The 17,584-nt window shown below is 39.7% G+C and overlaps 1 protein-coding gene across 3 annotated transcripts; it reads right to left on the reverse strand.

Moving 5' to 3' along the window:
• Positions 1–17,378, reverse strand: SMARCE1 (SWI/SNF related, matrix associated, actin dependent regulator of chromatin, subfamily e, member 1). Of its 3 annotated transcripts, none has more exons than XM_005232653.4 (11): positions 17,239–17,378; positions 16,351–16,401; positions 15,783–15,826; positions 12,529–12,633; positions 10,144–10,224; positions 8,900–9,031; positions 7,131–7,302; positions 4,384–4,556; positions 3,298–3,399; positions 2,530–2,740; positions 1–1,700 (listed from the first exon to the last, which is right to left on the reverse strand). In XM_005232653.4, exons 2-11 carry the CDS (start codon positions 16,355–16,357, stop codon positions 1,489–1,491), a joined length of 1,239 nt encoding a protein of 412 aa, XP_005232710.3. In that variant the 5' UTR covers positions 16,358–16,401; positions 17,239–17,378; the 3' UTR covers positions 1–1,488. The 3 variants fall into 3 exon arrangements, with proteins under 3 accessions (XP_005232710.3, XP_055645801.1, XP_055645802.1); XM_055789826.1 differs by having other exon boundaries at positions 12,466–12,633; XM_055789827.1 differs by lacking the exon at positions 12,529–12,633.
• Positions 17,379–17,584: the final 206 nt, after the last annotated feature.

A 17,584-nucleotide genomic window follows, 5' to 3' on the forward strand; every position in this document is an offset into this window, starting at 1 on the left:
TGTTTAAAAAACCCAAACGTGTCAGATTTTATTATTTTTAGACCATTTAAAAAAAAGACCAAAAGGATTTAAAAAGCATTACCATCTGATATACCCACTATTCCATAAAAACATACCAGTTTCTTGAAGCATATGCATCATGTGTTCTCTTGGAGTTGTAAAGTCACAAAACTGCTTGTATCTGTTGTTGCAATTAAGTGGTTTTCTTCATTAGGGTTTTTGCTTACCTATATAGGGCAAAATGTGGCATTTTCAGTACATTTGTTGAGTTCCCAAAGGTTTTGGAAGCTCATGGCAAGCAAAACTACCATTTTTTACCATTTGTGCTCATGGCAAGCAAAACTACCATTTTTTACCATTTGTGCCTTATTGGTGACTGTTCCCAGAGAACGTGTAGCTGTCCTTTGTACTCTGCTGTATCTCTGGCTGGGGTCATACCAGGGTATCTTAGTGGCAAATAAGGAGTTAATTGGTAAAGAAAAGCAAAAGACTTGTTGAAAAGAATCCTGCATGACAGAAATAAGTCATTTACTTCAAGAGGACTCCACTCAGCCCTTCGGAAATGGATGTCCTGAAACGCTGCCTGCAGAACATGAGCCTCCATCACTGTAGAACAGCTACTCTAGAAAAAGACAACAAAGATTACACCAAAAAACCCCACCTTAGACCAAGTCTTTCAGGCTTACTCAGGAGCACTACTCGTGAGGACCAAAAGCTTTCTTTCAAAGCAAAGATCTGGGCAGCTGCAGCAGATGTTCTCACTGGCCAGAGCTGAAGCAGCAGCGGTATCGCAGGCTAGGCCTGCTGCGGGGCGGTTTGGTTTGGTTAGGGCCAGGAAATGCTCTGGGTTTTATAGGCATCATGTCTGTTTAATGCAAAGGCTGACTTTAAGATGTCTCAGCAGTACTCTAGAACTCTCTAGAAAGCGAGTGGTAGTAACCATCTTTGTGATCTGTGCCACTTCATCAGCCCCCATGACCACAGCACCAGCATCCTGGCTGCAGAGCAGTGCTGGGCTAACTAGGTGTGCTGCGGCAGGGGCAGCCAGCCCCTCTGTGAAGCCAGGTCAGGGGGCCGAGGTGACACACATCTGCATCGTGTTCCAGCCACAAATGAACACAAGGGTCTTTGAGAAATCACATTTTCACTGTGGTAATGTAACTAGAAGAAAGGGGGAAGGCCTGATTTCTAATACAAAACCCAACGCTATCTTTCTAAGGGAGAAATCCCAAGCAATAGTAAATATCTCTCCACATGGTAACAGCTGCGTTTACAGACACACGAGGTTTTCTCTTCTGTCTGTTGTAAAGAGTTCCTTTGCCTCTAAAGGCCCCTTTAAGTTGCAATGCTGATAATCTGACACATTATTAAAACCCAGTATCCTTTGGAGACAAGTGATACAGGCAAGGAAGATACAAAAGGCGCATTATCACATTTTGAAATCAAACCAGTACTTCATTAAAAAAGACACATGAAACGAGTCAGTATTTATTCTTTCTTCTCACTATCCTCAGTGATAGGGTCTGCAGGAGGCTCTTCAACTGTTGCACTGTTGCTTTCCGAACCAGTGTTGCTGTCACTGGTTCCCTCCTCTGCAGTGCTATCGACCCCTTCTTGGCCACTCTCCTTATCATCTGGGGTAGATGTTCCTTCTTCACCATTCTGCTGATTTTCTGTGCTCTCTTCTGGGTGAGGCTCTTCTGTAACAAGATATTTCTCAGTGTCATCTACATGCCACTACATTTTGCTTGTGCAATTAGAATTTAGGAAGAAACTGAAACTGTCATACATATGAGTACTCCACAGCAGTTATTTCTGTCACCTAGAACATGCAGCGACAGGCACAGCTCTGAAAGACCTTTCGGAGCTCAGGATATGCATGGTCCTGCTGCACGGCATCCTGAAAGTCACCTGCAGCTGCCTGACAGCCCAAGTCCAGCCACAAGAAAGCAAGGGGCCTTGTTAAACCAGCAGCACTAGAATTCAACGCCTTTGGTCCCCTCTCCCTTTCACTCATGCTGTTACAGCAATGACTCACTGAGATACTGGCTGCTGATATGCTTAAATACAATCATATTTTCTAGTGTCACAGTACACAACACAAAAAAGCCTGCAAATCAGCTCATAAGAGCAGCATGGACAGAAGTGCTGTTTATCATCATCTTTGCTAGATGTTGACACTGGGACAAGGAAACTCTTGCAGCTGCTCCTAGCTAAGCAACCTCCGGAAGATGAGTTAGGCTTAGAAAGCTTCCCCTCGCCTTGGGTACATTATACACAAAGCAATACACAGGACTTTGTGGCATCTTATCCTCTCCGCTTTTTAAAAGGAGCAATTTAATGAGAAGCAAGCGAACACTGGATTTCACCAAGTTGAAGTTAACTATTCTGAATGTGGTTCTTCTGAAGCTTTTCTTCCTATTAACAGCAAAAATACAGGGCACTACTGTTGGCTAAGCTGAGCCTCTACAGAGATATTTTAATGCTGATCCTTCGAGGATTCTGAAGCTGGTCTTCAAATGCAGTTACCTGTCTCCATTGGAGCACTCTCCTCTTCTTTCTTCTCCTCTATCTTGTTAGCTGCCTGTTCTTCCTCAGCTGCTATGTTATTTTGACTGCGTTCGGCTTGTTCAGCTGCTTCTTTTTCCCTTTCCTCCTGCCTCTTGCGAGCTTGTTCCTCGGCTTGAGCAATTTCAGCTGCAATTTTTTCCATATCCACTTCCACCTTCAAACTGCATAACTAGAAATTAAAAAAGGAGAGCGCCTTTACTACCTCAGTTACATTGAAAAACATCAGTGAAACCCAATTATGAGTTCAGTATTTCTACACGCAGCATACTACTTTTCATTTGACAAAGTTCATATTAAAAGCTTCAGTAACTAGGGAAGGAGACACATGCATGTTAACAAAAATAAAAAAAAAAGAAGGGGGTGGGGGAAGGGGGATAAATAAACAAGGTAAACTTTGTTTGAATGCAGCCAAGGACAGAGCAGCATGTTCTCCACAGCGGCTCTAGGCCACATTCCTCGAGCTGATCTCTAGCAAACTCAAGCAGCGAAGCCTGAAGGCACTCCTAAACTGTACTGGCTGAATGTCACCACTACAGGTCACTGAAGGAGCACGAAATAATGCAAACACTGTGTGCTTTCCAACACCCACACACTAGGACACTGCAGTCATCAGTTGTGTAATTATACATAATTGAACACAGAACTAAACAGAAGTGGGTACAGCACTTGGACAGATGGGTAACTAGCAGATTCCTCTGAGCAAGTGGAAAAAAGCAAAAGCTGTACCCTTTTAAGCTCGTTGTTAAATGATTCTGTGCTTTCCAAAAACTTCCTCTTCTTTTCCTGGTGACGCTCTTCAATTTGCAGAAGCTCCGCTTCTAGTTTACGCTAGAAATGAAATAAATGGTAAGAACTTTAGTATTCAGTCATCTGAAGAACTGGACAAAGTTCACAGCTATGTATAAAAATACTTAGACCAATATTTTAAAACACACTCATATAATACATAAACATCCTTATGCCTTCTTTGATCTAATACCCAATAGCTAAGAAGCGCATGAGTAATTCAGGATTGGCTAGGCATAATATAAATTAAAAATACTACGTACTTGAGGACAATCTTCCAGCACATAATTACAAATTTTCTTTCATATTACATACCCCATAGGTATATAAACACACCTTTGCCACACCAATTACATTCTCGAAAGCAGAAAGATCACAATTCAAAGGAAAGAAGGGATACCACCCTCCTCCACCCTCAGTATCTTTTGTTAATTTAAAAAAATGCAACAAATCTCTAACTAATTCCAGTGTCTTAGTTTTCTTCACCTACATGTAGACTGACTATACTGACAGGGTTCTTTTGTTAACATGCGTGTTTGGAAAATGTAGGCATGTGCCCAGTCAATGCTACGTGAAACGTGCAAGAGTAACCTCACTAGATTTCTTTGTATGCATTTCACTTTCATTAAAAGACGTTACAATAGGTATGATTTACTGTAATAAAGAATCTTTACAAACAAGATTCTGAGTCATGTAAGTCACCCGTAAGTCACAACTCTACCAGTGCCTATTACACAGGACACTTACTCTACATACAGAGGGTTATGCATAACAAAGAACTATGGAATAGTTATGATATCCTAAAAACCAAAATACTGTTTTTACCAGGATTCTCAGTAACAAAACAGCACAGAAGGTGAAGCCTCCCATCTTGCAACTCCCAAGAAAATCCAGAGATTAGCTATTTGAGTGTACAGAACACTGACATCCAACAAGAATAGTCATGTAGATGATCAAACGATCCGAGACTTGGAGTTCCGCCCAACACCATTACGTTTTAGCTGCCTTCACATAATTTATTTTTACCTGATGAACCATTAAAGATTGAACCTGGCGTTTAAGAACTTGCATTCTGGCTGTTGTGACAACAGACCGGACATCGGGCACCACACTTTCACTCAGTATCTCACTGATGAGACGATGGTTTCTTTGGAAACGAGCCGTGGCTGTGTGCTTCATAGAAAATCCATCGTCGTAATCTGAAACAAAGAGTTTTAAGTGTAACTGCTTTAATTCCACAAAATGCGTACCAAGTCTAATGACACCATACCCACATTACCACTAATTTAAAACAAAATGAGCCCCTTAACACCGGTTGCTGTCGTGTCACAAGGTTCATACTAATGAATATAGATCAGGTTATCAGGAAAAGACAACATGAGGATAGCACACCATTTACACTGGCACAGTTGTAACAGCTATGACTTTACAAGCATTTCCCACATGTCTGAAATCTTGGATTGACCTAGTTATTTACTGTGTTGCTTTCCACATTTCCAGAGTAAGAGGGACTATTAATACACTGAATTAAAAAAAAAAATATTCCTGATTAATCATGTTACCAGCACATTATGCAGTGCAAAATATCAACAGAAGAGTGACTCCTTCACAAATAACCTTTGTAGCACAGATCAAAAGAGACTTGTGTTTTTGAAACACTGAGGAATGAAAACATGAAGTAGTGATACATGTTTACTTGCCACTGAAAATTCACAGTAGTGTATTAAAAGCATTCAGTTATTTTTAAGTAAACATAGTTCTCTAAAGAACAAGTTACTGAAAAGAAAAATACACTTCAGGAGAAGTACACAAGCACACGTGTCATGTCTGGTCTCCTTATAAGCTTCTTGCAGAGAAAAGAAATTAAAGGAAACCCAACAGGAACTAAATTCTCTTCTCTGACAAGCATCTACAGGATTCACTACAAAGAGCTAAAAAAATTACAGGTCAAGGATTTTTTTTCTTCTCTGTGATCAAATTAAAGGAATTTCCAACTTATGGCAAGATACTGGACTTCTGACAATTTTTAACGTAGTCACAGAATGTAACAAAACTACAGCATTATGGATTTTACAAGGACTCATTTTAAAAGTAAGATTCTTTTCTTCTGCTTTGCAGCATCAAACTGAATGTTTTTCTGTATCTAGCAGCACTCAAAAGCTTCCAGCCCATAGAAGACAGAAATCTTTCTATTATTTCTTCTACACTTTTTCAAGGAAATGATGCAAAGCCTTTCAACATAATAAAAATCAAAACACAGCCTGCAGCTTTGGTATCAAGAACCTATCTACAAAACAGACTCCAAAATATTCAAGTCAAACTAATTAGAACCTGAAGCATGGTAATTAAATAGCATTAAGTACTGGGGAGGAAACAAACTCAGAAGAAACTTATGAAGTACAATTCATATTTAGCCGAGTATTACAATCAGGTAGGCAACAGGTATGAATTATCATCCAGAATGATGTCCTGTAGAAAAGTCCAGGAGAAGAAGAAAAAGAAGTCTTCCTAATGGAGATCCCTCTCCCAACTATTCACAGATATCATAAGGAGAATTCTAATGTATCATGCCAGAAAGTATTATGAAAGAAGATAGCTACTTTAATGGAAGTCTGTCTCCTTTATTTCTAAGTGTTATGTTCAAGTGCTCGTTGAGGTATCTGACTAAATAAAGCAAAAAGAGAAAGACAGTGGATGACAACAGATTTGCAAGAGACAAGTATTAAGCACATTGGTCTCCTTAGAATTGGGCCTTTGTCCTCTTAGTAAGATCCCTTTTATGCTAAAGGCTCTTGATCCCAGTGCCGGGCAGGATCTGTCAGAAGCAAATTTCCATCACAAAACCCAACTTGCTGTTTTGTCCCAGATGTAAACAGATGCAACTTGGGACCTGGTACAGCTGGTTCTGGCCGAGTTCATCTGGCTCAGGTAGCACCAAACAGAGTTTGAAGTCCCAAAATGCCAGCTACCTGAACACTAAATATTATCTCTATAGATTTTGGAGTTACTTCACAGTGGGGAAAGTGCTGCTTGTCATGAGCTTTATCTCAAGGGTGTGCTTTTACAAGGAAGAAGGAAAAAAAAAAAAAAAAAGGGTGTAACTGACTGAGTACATTTTTCACCCTCACACCCTCAGGTTTCAACAAGTATTTGACCATGAATGTAGAAAGCAGACATTAGGTATGTGAGCGAGTTTTCCCACTGGGTGGGGTGCACTTCCTTGCAGTCAAATAAACTTTCAGATTTTTCCTCATCAACTTGTCAACAGCAAGGGTAACTTATTTTCTAAACAATCTCAAATGACAGTTGTTGAACACATTCAAAGTTCAGGTGCTCTTAATCATACCAAAACTCTGCCTATCAGAATTATGTGCTTCTGGTAATAAAAGCACAAAACTCCATTCAAGCTGGATTAAATCAGGCAGCTAAGCCTTTTACAGTGCGTATGTTAAAGCCATTACAGAGTTTAAGCAGACTTATTTGTTTTGAATTGTAAGCATTATTTCACACATAATTAAGGGTTGGAATAACTTTTATCACTGGCTTGCCACCTTAGTTTTTGGAAACAGATAAAGTCAGCTGTTAGCTGTATGAAATAAAAAATGATTATGAAAAATCAGTATTAAAGGTATCAAAACAGAAACGAAGTCACATTAAATGTTGTGAAAGCTGTACACTGGTAGTTTTGCGTATCTGGCATCCATTTCTCTATCCTGTCGGTCCTGTAATGAGACTGCCTCACTGGATGTGCATACAAATTCCCTTCTGCTTACCATCGGGGTCTTCTGCTGGCTGTATACTCATGTAAGGTTCACCTTTCTCCATGCGTGACTGCCTTTGCCGGCTTTCTTCTTCCAACGCAGCCTCAGCACGACTTTTTGCGTTGATGTAGGCAAGGTATGCAGGAGAGTTATGGTAGGCCTTCATGGACTCATTGTACTCTATCTGAAATGTGACCAATATTGTTTGATTGCACCATTGGACGGTTTCAGACTTGACATAACTGCAGTCTGTATAACCCAAATTGTAGTTATACAGCCAAAGCGATTTTGAATCATCTGGCTGATACACAGACGACCATACTCAGTCTCTCAAGTCGTTCTTTTTACAAATTAGAACTTCTTGCACAGTCATTCATGTTTTAAAAATACTAGCTGGGCTTTTAGTAGGTTTTTTTTTCCCAGTTTTAGTATCTGAGAAGTCTTAGGATAGCTTTGGTTTTTGAGATTTAAAAAAATCAAACATCTCAGAACAAGGTATTTATGATCAGATGAACTCTGTTAAAGTAAAAAAAAAATGAATTAACTTTAAATACTCTCAATAATTCTCTGGAATTCTAACTAGATCTCTGATTCTGATTTCTTCTCTTTCCTTACTGCAGTATGTCATGAACCAGTTTTCAGAATAGCTTATGATTTTTCCGTTCTTTGATCCATCCCCACACTGGGACGATACAGAGTGCTGCAGCCAGACTACTGTCGCCTCCTGGTAGCAGGACTGCATCACTATTTGCACCTTCTTTGAAATATTTTTCCCTTTGAATTGCTTTCTTTAATCTCACTTTCAAAATCTGCCAAGTCTAGATTTTGTACAGTGATTGGAAATATTGCCAATGAAAAAAAGAGATATAACCTACGATATTGTTAGAAGTACCTAAATGTCTTGTTCTTTTTATGATTAGGCCTGGAATCCTTCTACCTAGGCACTGTAAAAATATAAACAAGACGGCCCCTGCCCCAAGGAGCTTACAATCTAAACATCATTACCAAGTTAAAAAATAGGATATTTTTTTTTTTCAACTAAGAGCATCTGGCTTGGAAGTACTTCTCTACTGACTTGGAATAAAACCAGCTTAGATTTGACCAGGTTATACACAGCCTCAGATGCTTACTAGGTTTAAGCACAACACAGCAGCTGGACAATTTTCCCTTTGTACTTTAGGATCACAGTTAACAGTCTTGTAAAGGTCCTCAACACTTACCAACCTAGACATGAGGTAGCTGTCATCTTTTGTCATTAAGACCAATAAAACCCAAACAAAACCACAAGAAAAGCCTAAAAGTGGTAGCATGTAGCATTTTTCTATTAAGAAACAAAACACTATGCCATAGCGTGGAGTTATACCAGATCACACCATGAAAACCAAACCCTATGTGACTGGAAGTCTTTTACGAACACATTCATGACAATAGCAGAAGTTGCAGAGCACCAGTTTTGAAAGAGGATTTTGGTGTTGAGACAATCTTTTCAATACTGATGTTGTACAATCAAATCCGTTCATTAAACAGTTAAAATCGACACTCAATTATAAATACTTCATTTTGAATTAGGTCTAAAAACTGACCAGTCACAGTTGATGTACAGTTATTTTTTTAAAAAAAAAAAATCTAAAAGACGTGTCAGGACATACTTCCATTTAAGTTACATACAGGGGTCTCGTGAATGCCTCATACACCACTGCATGGGTAAGATGAATTTTTCTTCTCAGACCAGTTCCTAGAAGAATCAGCTGTAATAAACATCCCAGATTTCTTCCATTTACCTTTTCAGCTTCATATTCATTCAAATACTCTTGCTTCTCTTCATCAGTGAGATCTCGCCACATTCCTCCAATAATCTTGCCAATTTCCCATAACTTCAAATCAGGATTGGACGCCTTCACTTGGTCCCAGACCTTAACAGAAACAGCTGGAGCTTTACTAATGATATCTAAATACTTCCAAATTAAACATTTTATATTGTCATCTCAGTGTTCTTTCTGGAATCACCATGAAAAACAGGATTAAGTTAGGAATGAGTCTGGCTAAACTATTTCGATTATTTTCTGGGGCAGGAAGTCAGTAGGAAGCCATCTACTGAAACAGGCAATTGCTGAAATGGCTTTGGTTTCATGAGAATATTGCCTTTAACCCTCTTAATTCTCTTCTTAAATGCACATCGCTGCATCTCTGGGAAAAAAAAATGCTACTGAGTAAACACATCCAGCAGTAGATTATGATAAAGAGCACTGAGCTTTTCAGATCAGTATGTAACATTTCAAAATTTTTTCAGTCTTGCTGATCAATTTGAGTTCCAACAAGTTCTGACTCCACCAAAAAAGTTTCTAACTTTATAGGGAAAAAAAAAGGAGAGCTGCCAGTGTTATTTCTTGCTGCGCCACTTGACTTTTATTTTTTTGTTGATGTTTTTTTTGCCTAAGACAGACATGCTGGTAAAGATACTTTACCAGAAGTGGAAGAAATTCCTTCTGGCTCACCCGCTTCAGACAGGCTGACATGCCCTCCCCATGCCCCATCAGATTTCAGACTCCACAAGAGTCTCTCTCCTACTTTCTGTCAAACAGTTCATAGAATAGCGAAGTAAACGTTGCCACAGGCTAGGTTGGTGAAGGAGAACATGCAAAGTCCACTCATTGCTACTCTTCAGTCCAGCTACAGCACTGTACCAAGCCCAGTATACCGCAAGGAATACTTCCTTTATATAAAAAAGTTCTGTCAGTAAGTCACAGGAACTTCTGAATGTGGCAGGGTGGATCCTTGTCAGCAGAGACAGTGGTAGTAATTATCATTTTAGAGAAATCTTTTCCCCCCAGAAATTGGCAACTGTATGAACAGACTACTGCTTTATCCTGAAGGGCAATGCATCTGTACTTTACAATTCCCTTAAAAGAATGTGCAGGCTGTTAGAAGTAAAAGTTTAGAAGCTGAAACTAAGATAACAGCAATTAATTGTTAGCACATACGAACACTAACTTTTATTGTTACTTGTTTGACACTGTATACCCACCTTCCGGCTGTACCTCATGTAGGGCATCAGGGGCTTGTCTGGGGGTTTGGGGGGCTTTGGGATGGTAATACCAGAGGAAGCCTATAAAAGAACCGAATAAATCCATTCGTTAATGTGATCGCTGGACAGTTTCTACACACACTACTTCTGGAAAACACTCATTCTTGTGCAGTTAACATAAACCAGCCACACACCCACACCCACCAAGAGAAGCGAGCAACATCACAAAAAATAAAATCACCCAAACTGTGAACAGGTATTAACTAGAGCGGGTCCTCACAGTAATATTTTTCCAATCTTTGTCCTTTTATCTGTAAGTTTACAGAGTAGTAACTAGATAAATCTTCAAAAAGGCTCCATATTCTTAAAACTGAAATAGACAGCTTAGGAGTTTACATAGAAACACCAATCCCAGCAGGTTGTTTTTCTCACTTCTGATGAGCAATTTATTTTACCTGTTTTGACAAATTTAACAGGGCTACCGTACAGGTGAAAAGAGATAAAGTCTAAGATCATGAAGTTTGAGACATTCATTTTAGTAATGTATTTTTCAGCAAAATTTGTCAGTGGCAATTTGGAGCCAATTAAACTACTCGTTGTAAAAGGAAAACCCTACGCAACTGAGCTGTAAATGTGCGTATTATTTGCATCCAACCTGCACTGAATTGTCCAAATTAGCCTGTAACATCCTTCTGTGCCCTTATCTTCCTTCAGGTCTGTACACTGTCAAGCATGCTGCTTGCACTAAATCAAGGACACTAAGCACTAACTCTTGCTGATGGAAAGTTGTTGCATCCCCTCTTGTCCACTCAATCTCCAAAACACCTGACAGGGTTTTTTTCCCAAAGTAGTGCAGTAACATCACAGCCCCTGCCAGCTGCAGGTTCTGAAAACCTCCACTCTTCAAGCACTTGCACATGCGAGGAGTTCTACTGTATTAAGTGGGAGCATTTTCATAAAAATATAAAGCAGCTGCAAGATCTTTCAGGACTACAGCCACAGATAAGCAAATACTTGTATTTGGCCAAGAAGGCTCATGTCATGTATTCAGCTTTCAAGTTTTTCCTCTTGATACTTTTTGTTTTGCTGAACTTATGGAGCTCTATGAAACAATGCATACAGGATTGTGTATAAATAATGTACATGAGGTATATGCATTACCAAAATGTATACATATATACACATACAGATGGATTTGAAAAACATTAACGGAAATTGTTTAATGCTTTTAAATTAACAGGAATTTAAAGACACCATACATATATAGATATATGCATGGCAGAGAAAGCTGTATATGCTTATGACATACAGAAACAATGAAAGTTCTCAGACAAAACCTAACTTATTCTTGTATAAGGAAAAAAGTATATATTCAGACAGTACGTTCAGTCAAGTTCCAGCTTGTACGGGGAAGGTCTCTTCTGTAAAAGTTTTTAATAAACTAGATGAACTTCATATATGAAGTTTGAAAGAAGATTTATATGAGAGACATTTAAAAAAAAACCTGAAACACTTCAATAAAAGCACCACATATTTGTTATTTGAGAAACCTTTATATCACGTTGCAAGCTAATCAAATATTTTGATGTAAAGTTTTACATGAAAAACCTTAAAAGTTTCTGTAATTCTCAGAACTTTTTTTAAAAAATCAACAGGGATTTACTCTATTTCTGTTGTGTTAGTTACAAGAATGTTACACTTCCACAGTCCATTTTTGTTTCCTAACTGCATCCAACACTCAGGACTATACCTGTATTTGAAAGGATCACTTGACTCCATCTCACTTTGTTTTCTCCATGAAAAATGAATGGAACATCCATTTTCCACACGCTGACAAGAGTACATAAAATCTGAAATAATTCTGTTCTTCTACACTTGAAAAAAAAGATTTCTGAACTTGGGACCTTGCAGTTATTACCAGACTAGGACTAGAAAGAAAAATAAAGGCTTGCACTTCCAGCATGGCTCAACAGTACGACGCAACTACTATCAACGAACTCTGGCTTGCAAAATGTTCTCCTTATTTTTGTGCCAATAAATCTCAATAAAATGAGCAGTTCCCTCCCTCCAAGAATTTGCACCCACACTACAGAACTTTTCCCTAAGCATGCAGTGGTCACTGAAGACCACAGACTGTCTTTTTGAAGTTCTGCATCATACATGATTACCACATTTTTTTTTTCTCTGCTGAGTAGAAGTCCGTTTTCCTGCAAAAGGTTTCAGAGTGAAAGGAAAGGGGGGTAGGGGGTGGGAAATAAGAATCAGAAGTACTTTTTTGTTTTATAAAGAAGTGGCAGCAGCCAAGACTCAGAAGAACCTAACTCTAAAGCCATTTCTGGTCAATTCCTGTTGTTTGCCGGATGATGTAATAGTTGATTCTCCTACCGTGACCCGGCTGTTGGTGCCCGGGTTCCCTCCCAGCCTGTAGTTGTTGTAGGCCAGATGGCTGTATGGATTGTATCCCACAAACCCTGGTGTGCTGGGCATTTGCTGATGGAAACAAATGAGACAAAAACACGAATGAGAAATGAGCTCAAACGAGAACACAGAAATGAAAATGAACTGCAATATGGCATGCAAAAGCAACCAGAATTTAAACAAGCAAATGAGGTGTAGCAGTTGGTATCTTCTCAAGACACAAAACTTACTCCAGTATAAACCTATTAAGGAAACAGGATTTTTAAGCAAATGTGTCACTACAAATTTCTGTCTGAAGCTGGTGATTTTATTTGTTAAGTGTGTAACCCATTTAAACAAGTATCCTACAAATCCAGTTCATGGCTAATAAAATTTTCCAACATAAGCCAGCAAGTGATTTGGAAAGACTCTTATATCCAAAGGGTTAAGCTTACAAGGCATCACAGCACACAGTCATCGGGCAGAAATCCTCAGTATCATTTAGTATACCAATGAATACCCCTATCTGCTTTCCCAACCAACATTGTACTGTTGATTAAAAAAAAAAAAAAGGGGTGGGGAGCAGCTGGAAATCTCTCTCAAAGCACCATCTGTGCACCACTACCAGTATCCAAAGACTTTACTGCTTTACTGGTGCTTTGCAAAACAAGTATTTCAGGGAACTGGGATTAGAAAGCTGGGAGAGAAGACAATTCACAGAGATATGCTTCTGTTAAGAGGTAGGCTGCAGTCTGACAAGAGTTGAGGGACCTGCAGTAAGATCTACAGGTCAGAAACTATAAACTAGTCTTAACAGATCACCGAATCCAAGACAATTTAAAAGGATAATCAGTAAATCTTCATTCTTGAAAGTGGATCGATTCATTCTCACCTCAGTAACGTAGAAAGATCTAATTTTTTTAATTTCTTACCCATCATCTACAATCAAGTTATCAGAAGGTATTCCTGTATTCCCCTCCTCACATAAATCTCTCCTGCCTTCTTCCATTACCCCCCACTTCCCAATCAAATTCTGTTGGAAACAAATGGATCAACCATTTAATAGTAATTGTGATCGAGTCCCGACTGTGGTGGTCCCGTCATTCCATTAGGATTCATGATATCCTGTAGTGTTTCTAGACATTTAAGTGTTGTCCACACAGTGTCCCACGCTTTAGCAGCACTTTGGCTCTAGTAAGAAACACATTCTAACAGTCTTTAAAGTTATCTGCTGATGGGCCCGTTCTAGATTACGGTTACAAAAATTCTGCAAATAGGTTCAGGATTCCAAGAACCAAGGTTTGACAAATACAAACACTGAACAAAAATAACCCATAAGCTAAACTACATTAACTTTTGAAGCTTTCAAGTATATGTAGACACGCTGAAGTTAGTTTATTTCTAAACATACAAATACAGAGTAAAATTATCCCTTAACAGTCAGGCTTCAAATATATGTTTTGTTGCCAAACTTTTAAAACCTCAGTCACAGCAGTTGACATTTACTCAATCTGTATGCCTGTGATCATGACATACACATTCACTATTTAATAAGGCGCCATTTTACTATAGTTTTCTGTATTACCATAACAAGAGGTTTTGAATAGTTGAACTACACCTCTTCAATAAAATCAGATGACAATTGTAATCTCAGTCTGCTTAATTCTTTATTTCTGCAAGACAGGATTTAAATGTTACCAGGGAACTACCTTGCATTACCTGGAGAATTTTTACTTTCAGCTATAATACTGTAGTTAGGAGAACTACTGGTATTTTGTTGACTGTAGTTACTGGAACTGGCTGTGGAAGAACAAGCAAGGTTATTTGTCTACTTTTATGACTTGTGTTAACAGAGCACAGACTATCATGTGAAGGACTGTATAAAACATAAGTAATACAGCAGATGCTTGAAAGTCAGGTAATGCATGTCACTAGTTGCAGTTTTGAAATTTGTTTCATGTACCCTTCTGAAGACTTCTGTCTTGACTAAAGAATGCACCGCATCCATATAAATTGTTTAACAACTTCCATAATCATAATCCCAAAGGAATCACACATGTACATGCACAGCTCTCGATGCAGTAATCCAGTTGTAAGGTAGATGCCATCATGTTCCTCCTAATACTGGCACAAATCTATTAAGTTGCATGCAAAAGGAAAACTCTGAACATACGCAAATAAAGTTTTATTTATGCAAATTTTTAAGAACATGACTTATATTTATACATTATATAACTTTCAAGCCTCTTTACATTTAAAATATGGCACAATAAATTTGAAGGATCACATTTCACCTAAATCCCATCCTGCAGTTTTCATCCCAGATGCAGGATCAGGGACACTACTAGCAGAGTTTTCAAGTTTCTCTGGTGAAGAAAAAAAATACCACTATAGCATCTTTGCTCATTCCTCTGTACAAAAAGACTCTTTATTTTCTCATGTGAATATGTTTCTCCTAAAATGCAAGCTATTTAGAAATGTAAGCGCTACCGAAGAGATGCATTTGCTTTCAAATGCTTTCCTGACCACAGTGTACTGGTATTTTAGTACCTTTTTATACACGCATGAATACAACTAGATGCGATTCAAAGCTACTGTTCATATTTTCCTCAGTGTCATTTCATAGCATTTTAATAAATTAAAATATTTCTCATGCCACAGACCTCAAAATAGCAGTCACTTCGAGAAATCTGAATAAGACTGGCATCATGAGCATTTCATTATTCTGACCCAATAGCTAGGTTGGACTCAATCTTAAAGGCCTTTTCCAACCTAAACAATTCTATAATTATTTAACAGAATTTTGCATACTCATGCATTCCACCATAAATCAGCTTGGTACATGAAAAAATGCAGTTTGCCCATGATTTGGGCATCAGTTAAGCAAGAAGTTTTAGAACTGAACATACCAGTTTGTTCTTAAATATTACAATATATGTTGCAACCCACTGTGAATAATTTTAGACTGACTGCTTACAGAAAAAAAAGGATCTGCAGAATCTATCCTTAAAAGTGAAACAAGTTTATTCAGCTTCTCTTTCACAAACTGCTTCAGGGGGAAAAAAAAAACCCAACAAAACAAACCCATTAATTTAAAGAGTGTATACCATATTGATAACAAAACACAAGGAGTTTGTGTTTCCAATACAGGAAGGTAATGCAACTCCGTAATTATTACTCTGGTAAGTTATTAAAGACTGTATTACCATCTCTGTATTAATGAGAGAAATCACTATACTTACGGTTGCAGGAGCTGGGGTAGGAGGTGGGGCGTAAGATGGCCTTTCTGTTAAGATACAAATGTAAGCAATTTTTTTTCCCCCCCCTTGAAAATCTGAACTGATTTTTTTAAGGCATCTGCTGTGGCAAACATTTAAACAATTTACAAAAACAAGACAGAAATCCTACTCTCAAAGACTTTGCATTTTGCCACTGAAGAGCATAAAGCAAAGAACACAAGAGAAAGAAAAAAAATATTTAAGACCACACCATTGCTATATTGCTAGCCTTTTATTTAGGCATAAGACTGAATATGAAATCCATTTATATGTACAACAATTAAAAAGTAGTTAAGCAAAAAATGCAGTGGAACAGGATTTTGGAGAAGCTGTGGTATTTGGATTTCCTATGAAAACAATATGTCAGAAATGAGCCACAGCAAGCTTTAAGGCCAAGAGTTTGGTCAGAAATTACGACATTTCACATCATTCCTTTTAACGCAAGGAATAACAGGATTATAATCACCAACAGGCTTTGCTGAACCAGCTCTTTAATTCATCAAGTTAAAGGAAGAAAAATCTGAAAACTTACTTGACATTTTGATAGGCAAATTTTCAGCCACCTGACATTATATTTGTACTTCTGAAAGACAAAAGAATATCACGCTATTAAGTATTATACCTTTGCTTCCCCAAGTCTTTGAAACTTCAGTTATTACCTTTACCACTGATTATGAAAGTGTTGCCAATTCTGAAATAAAGACAAAAGAATTCCTAAAAATTCAAGGTGTAATATCTTTGAAAAATTAGCGTGCTTTCCAAGGAATCTGGCCTTAAATAGCTGTGAAATAACTCTTGAGGTTTGCGTCCTCTTCATGTTAAAGGTTTTAAGCGTGTCTCTATGTATTTTTTCCCTTCAGAAATAAAGGGAATATACCCATTGTCCATTTCAGAAAATTAGTGTTAATGTATAAGTGACCAAAGAACATGCCCTTTACACAGCACAAAAAAAATAATAATTAAAAAACTACCGAACACAGCAGCACAGCCATGAGATTTAACCTTTCAGCAACAAGCCCATCGATGTGCATGGAAAAAGCGGTATTTTTTTGCGGCTTTTCTCTTCAGGTGCCTCCTCCGAAGCTGCAGCAGAAGTCGCCCCTCCTGCAATTCCTGGTTAGCAGCGTGCAGGGCCCTCGGCCCCGCCGCCCCCCACAGGGGTCCCCGGGCCTCACGGCCCCACTGCCGGGGACCAGCGCCGGGAAACGCCGGGGGGGCGACCGCACCCCCCCCCCCCCCCAGCCCCTCACCCACCACGACAACCGGCGGAGGACGCAGCCCGCTCAGCCGCTAACAGGGAGGAGATCAGGGCCTGCTCCCTCACCCCCTCCAGCCAGGCTGCTCCCCGGGCCACACCGTGCCCCTGGGCCTGCCCACCTCATAGCTGCCGGGCCAGGCCGGATGGGCCGCCCCAACTCACCCGCTCCAGCGCCGGCCGCGCTCCCTTTGTTCCCCACCAGGCCGGGGCGGCGGCGAGGACGGCGCCTGCGCGCCCTGTTCCGCACTTTCGACACGTCGCCCCCGCCCTGCCGGCAGCTGGTTTCTCTTTTCGGGGGGAGGCGGCTCGCCCGTCCCGCTGCCCCTCGGGCCCCCGCTGGGCTGGGGCCTTCCCCGTAGCCTCCGGGGCCGGTGGGGCTGGAAGGGCTTGTGGCGAATCTGCGGGATGCAGGGGGCAAAGGCGATCCGGGCGCGGGGTGCGGCCCCCGTCATTACCGGGAAGGCGGTACCGCCTCACCCGGGCGGGGCGTCTTACCGGTGGTCCCGAG

The sequence above is a fragment of the Falco peregrinus genome, chromosome 18 (genome assembly GCF_023634155.1).
Source record: "Falco peregrinus isolate bFalPer1 chromosome 18, bFalPer1.pri, whole genome shotgun sequence".
In the NCBI taxonomy this organism is placed as follows: domain Eukaryota; kingdom Metazoa; phylum Chordata; class Aves; order Falconiformes; family Falconidae; genus Falco; species Falco peregrinus.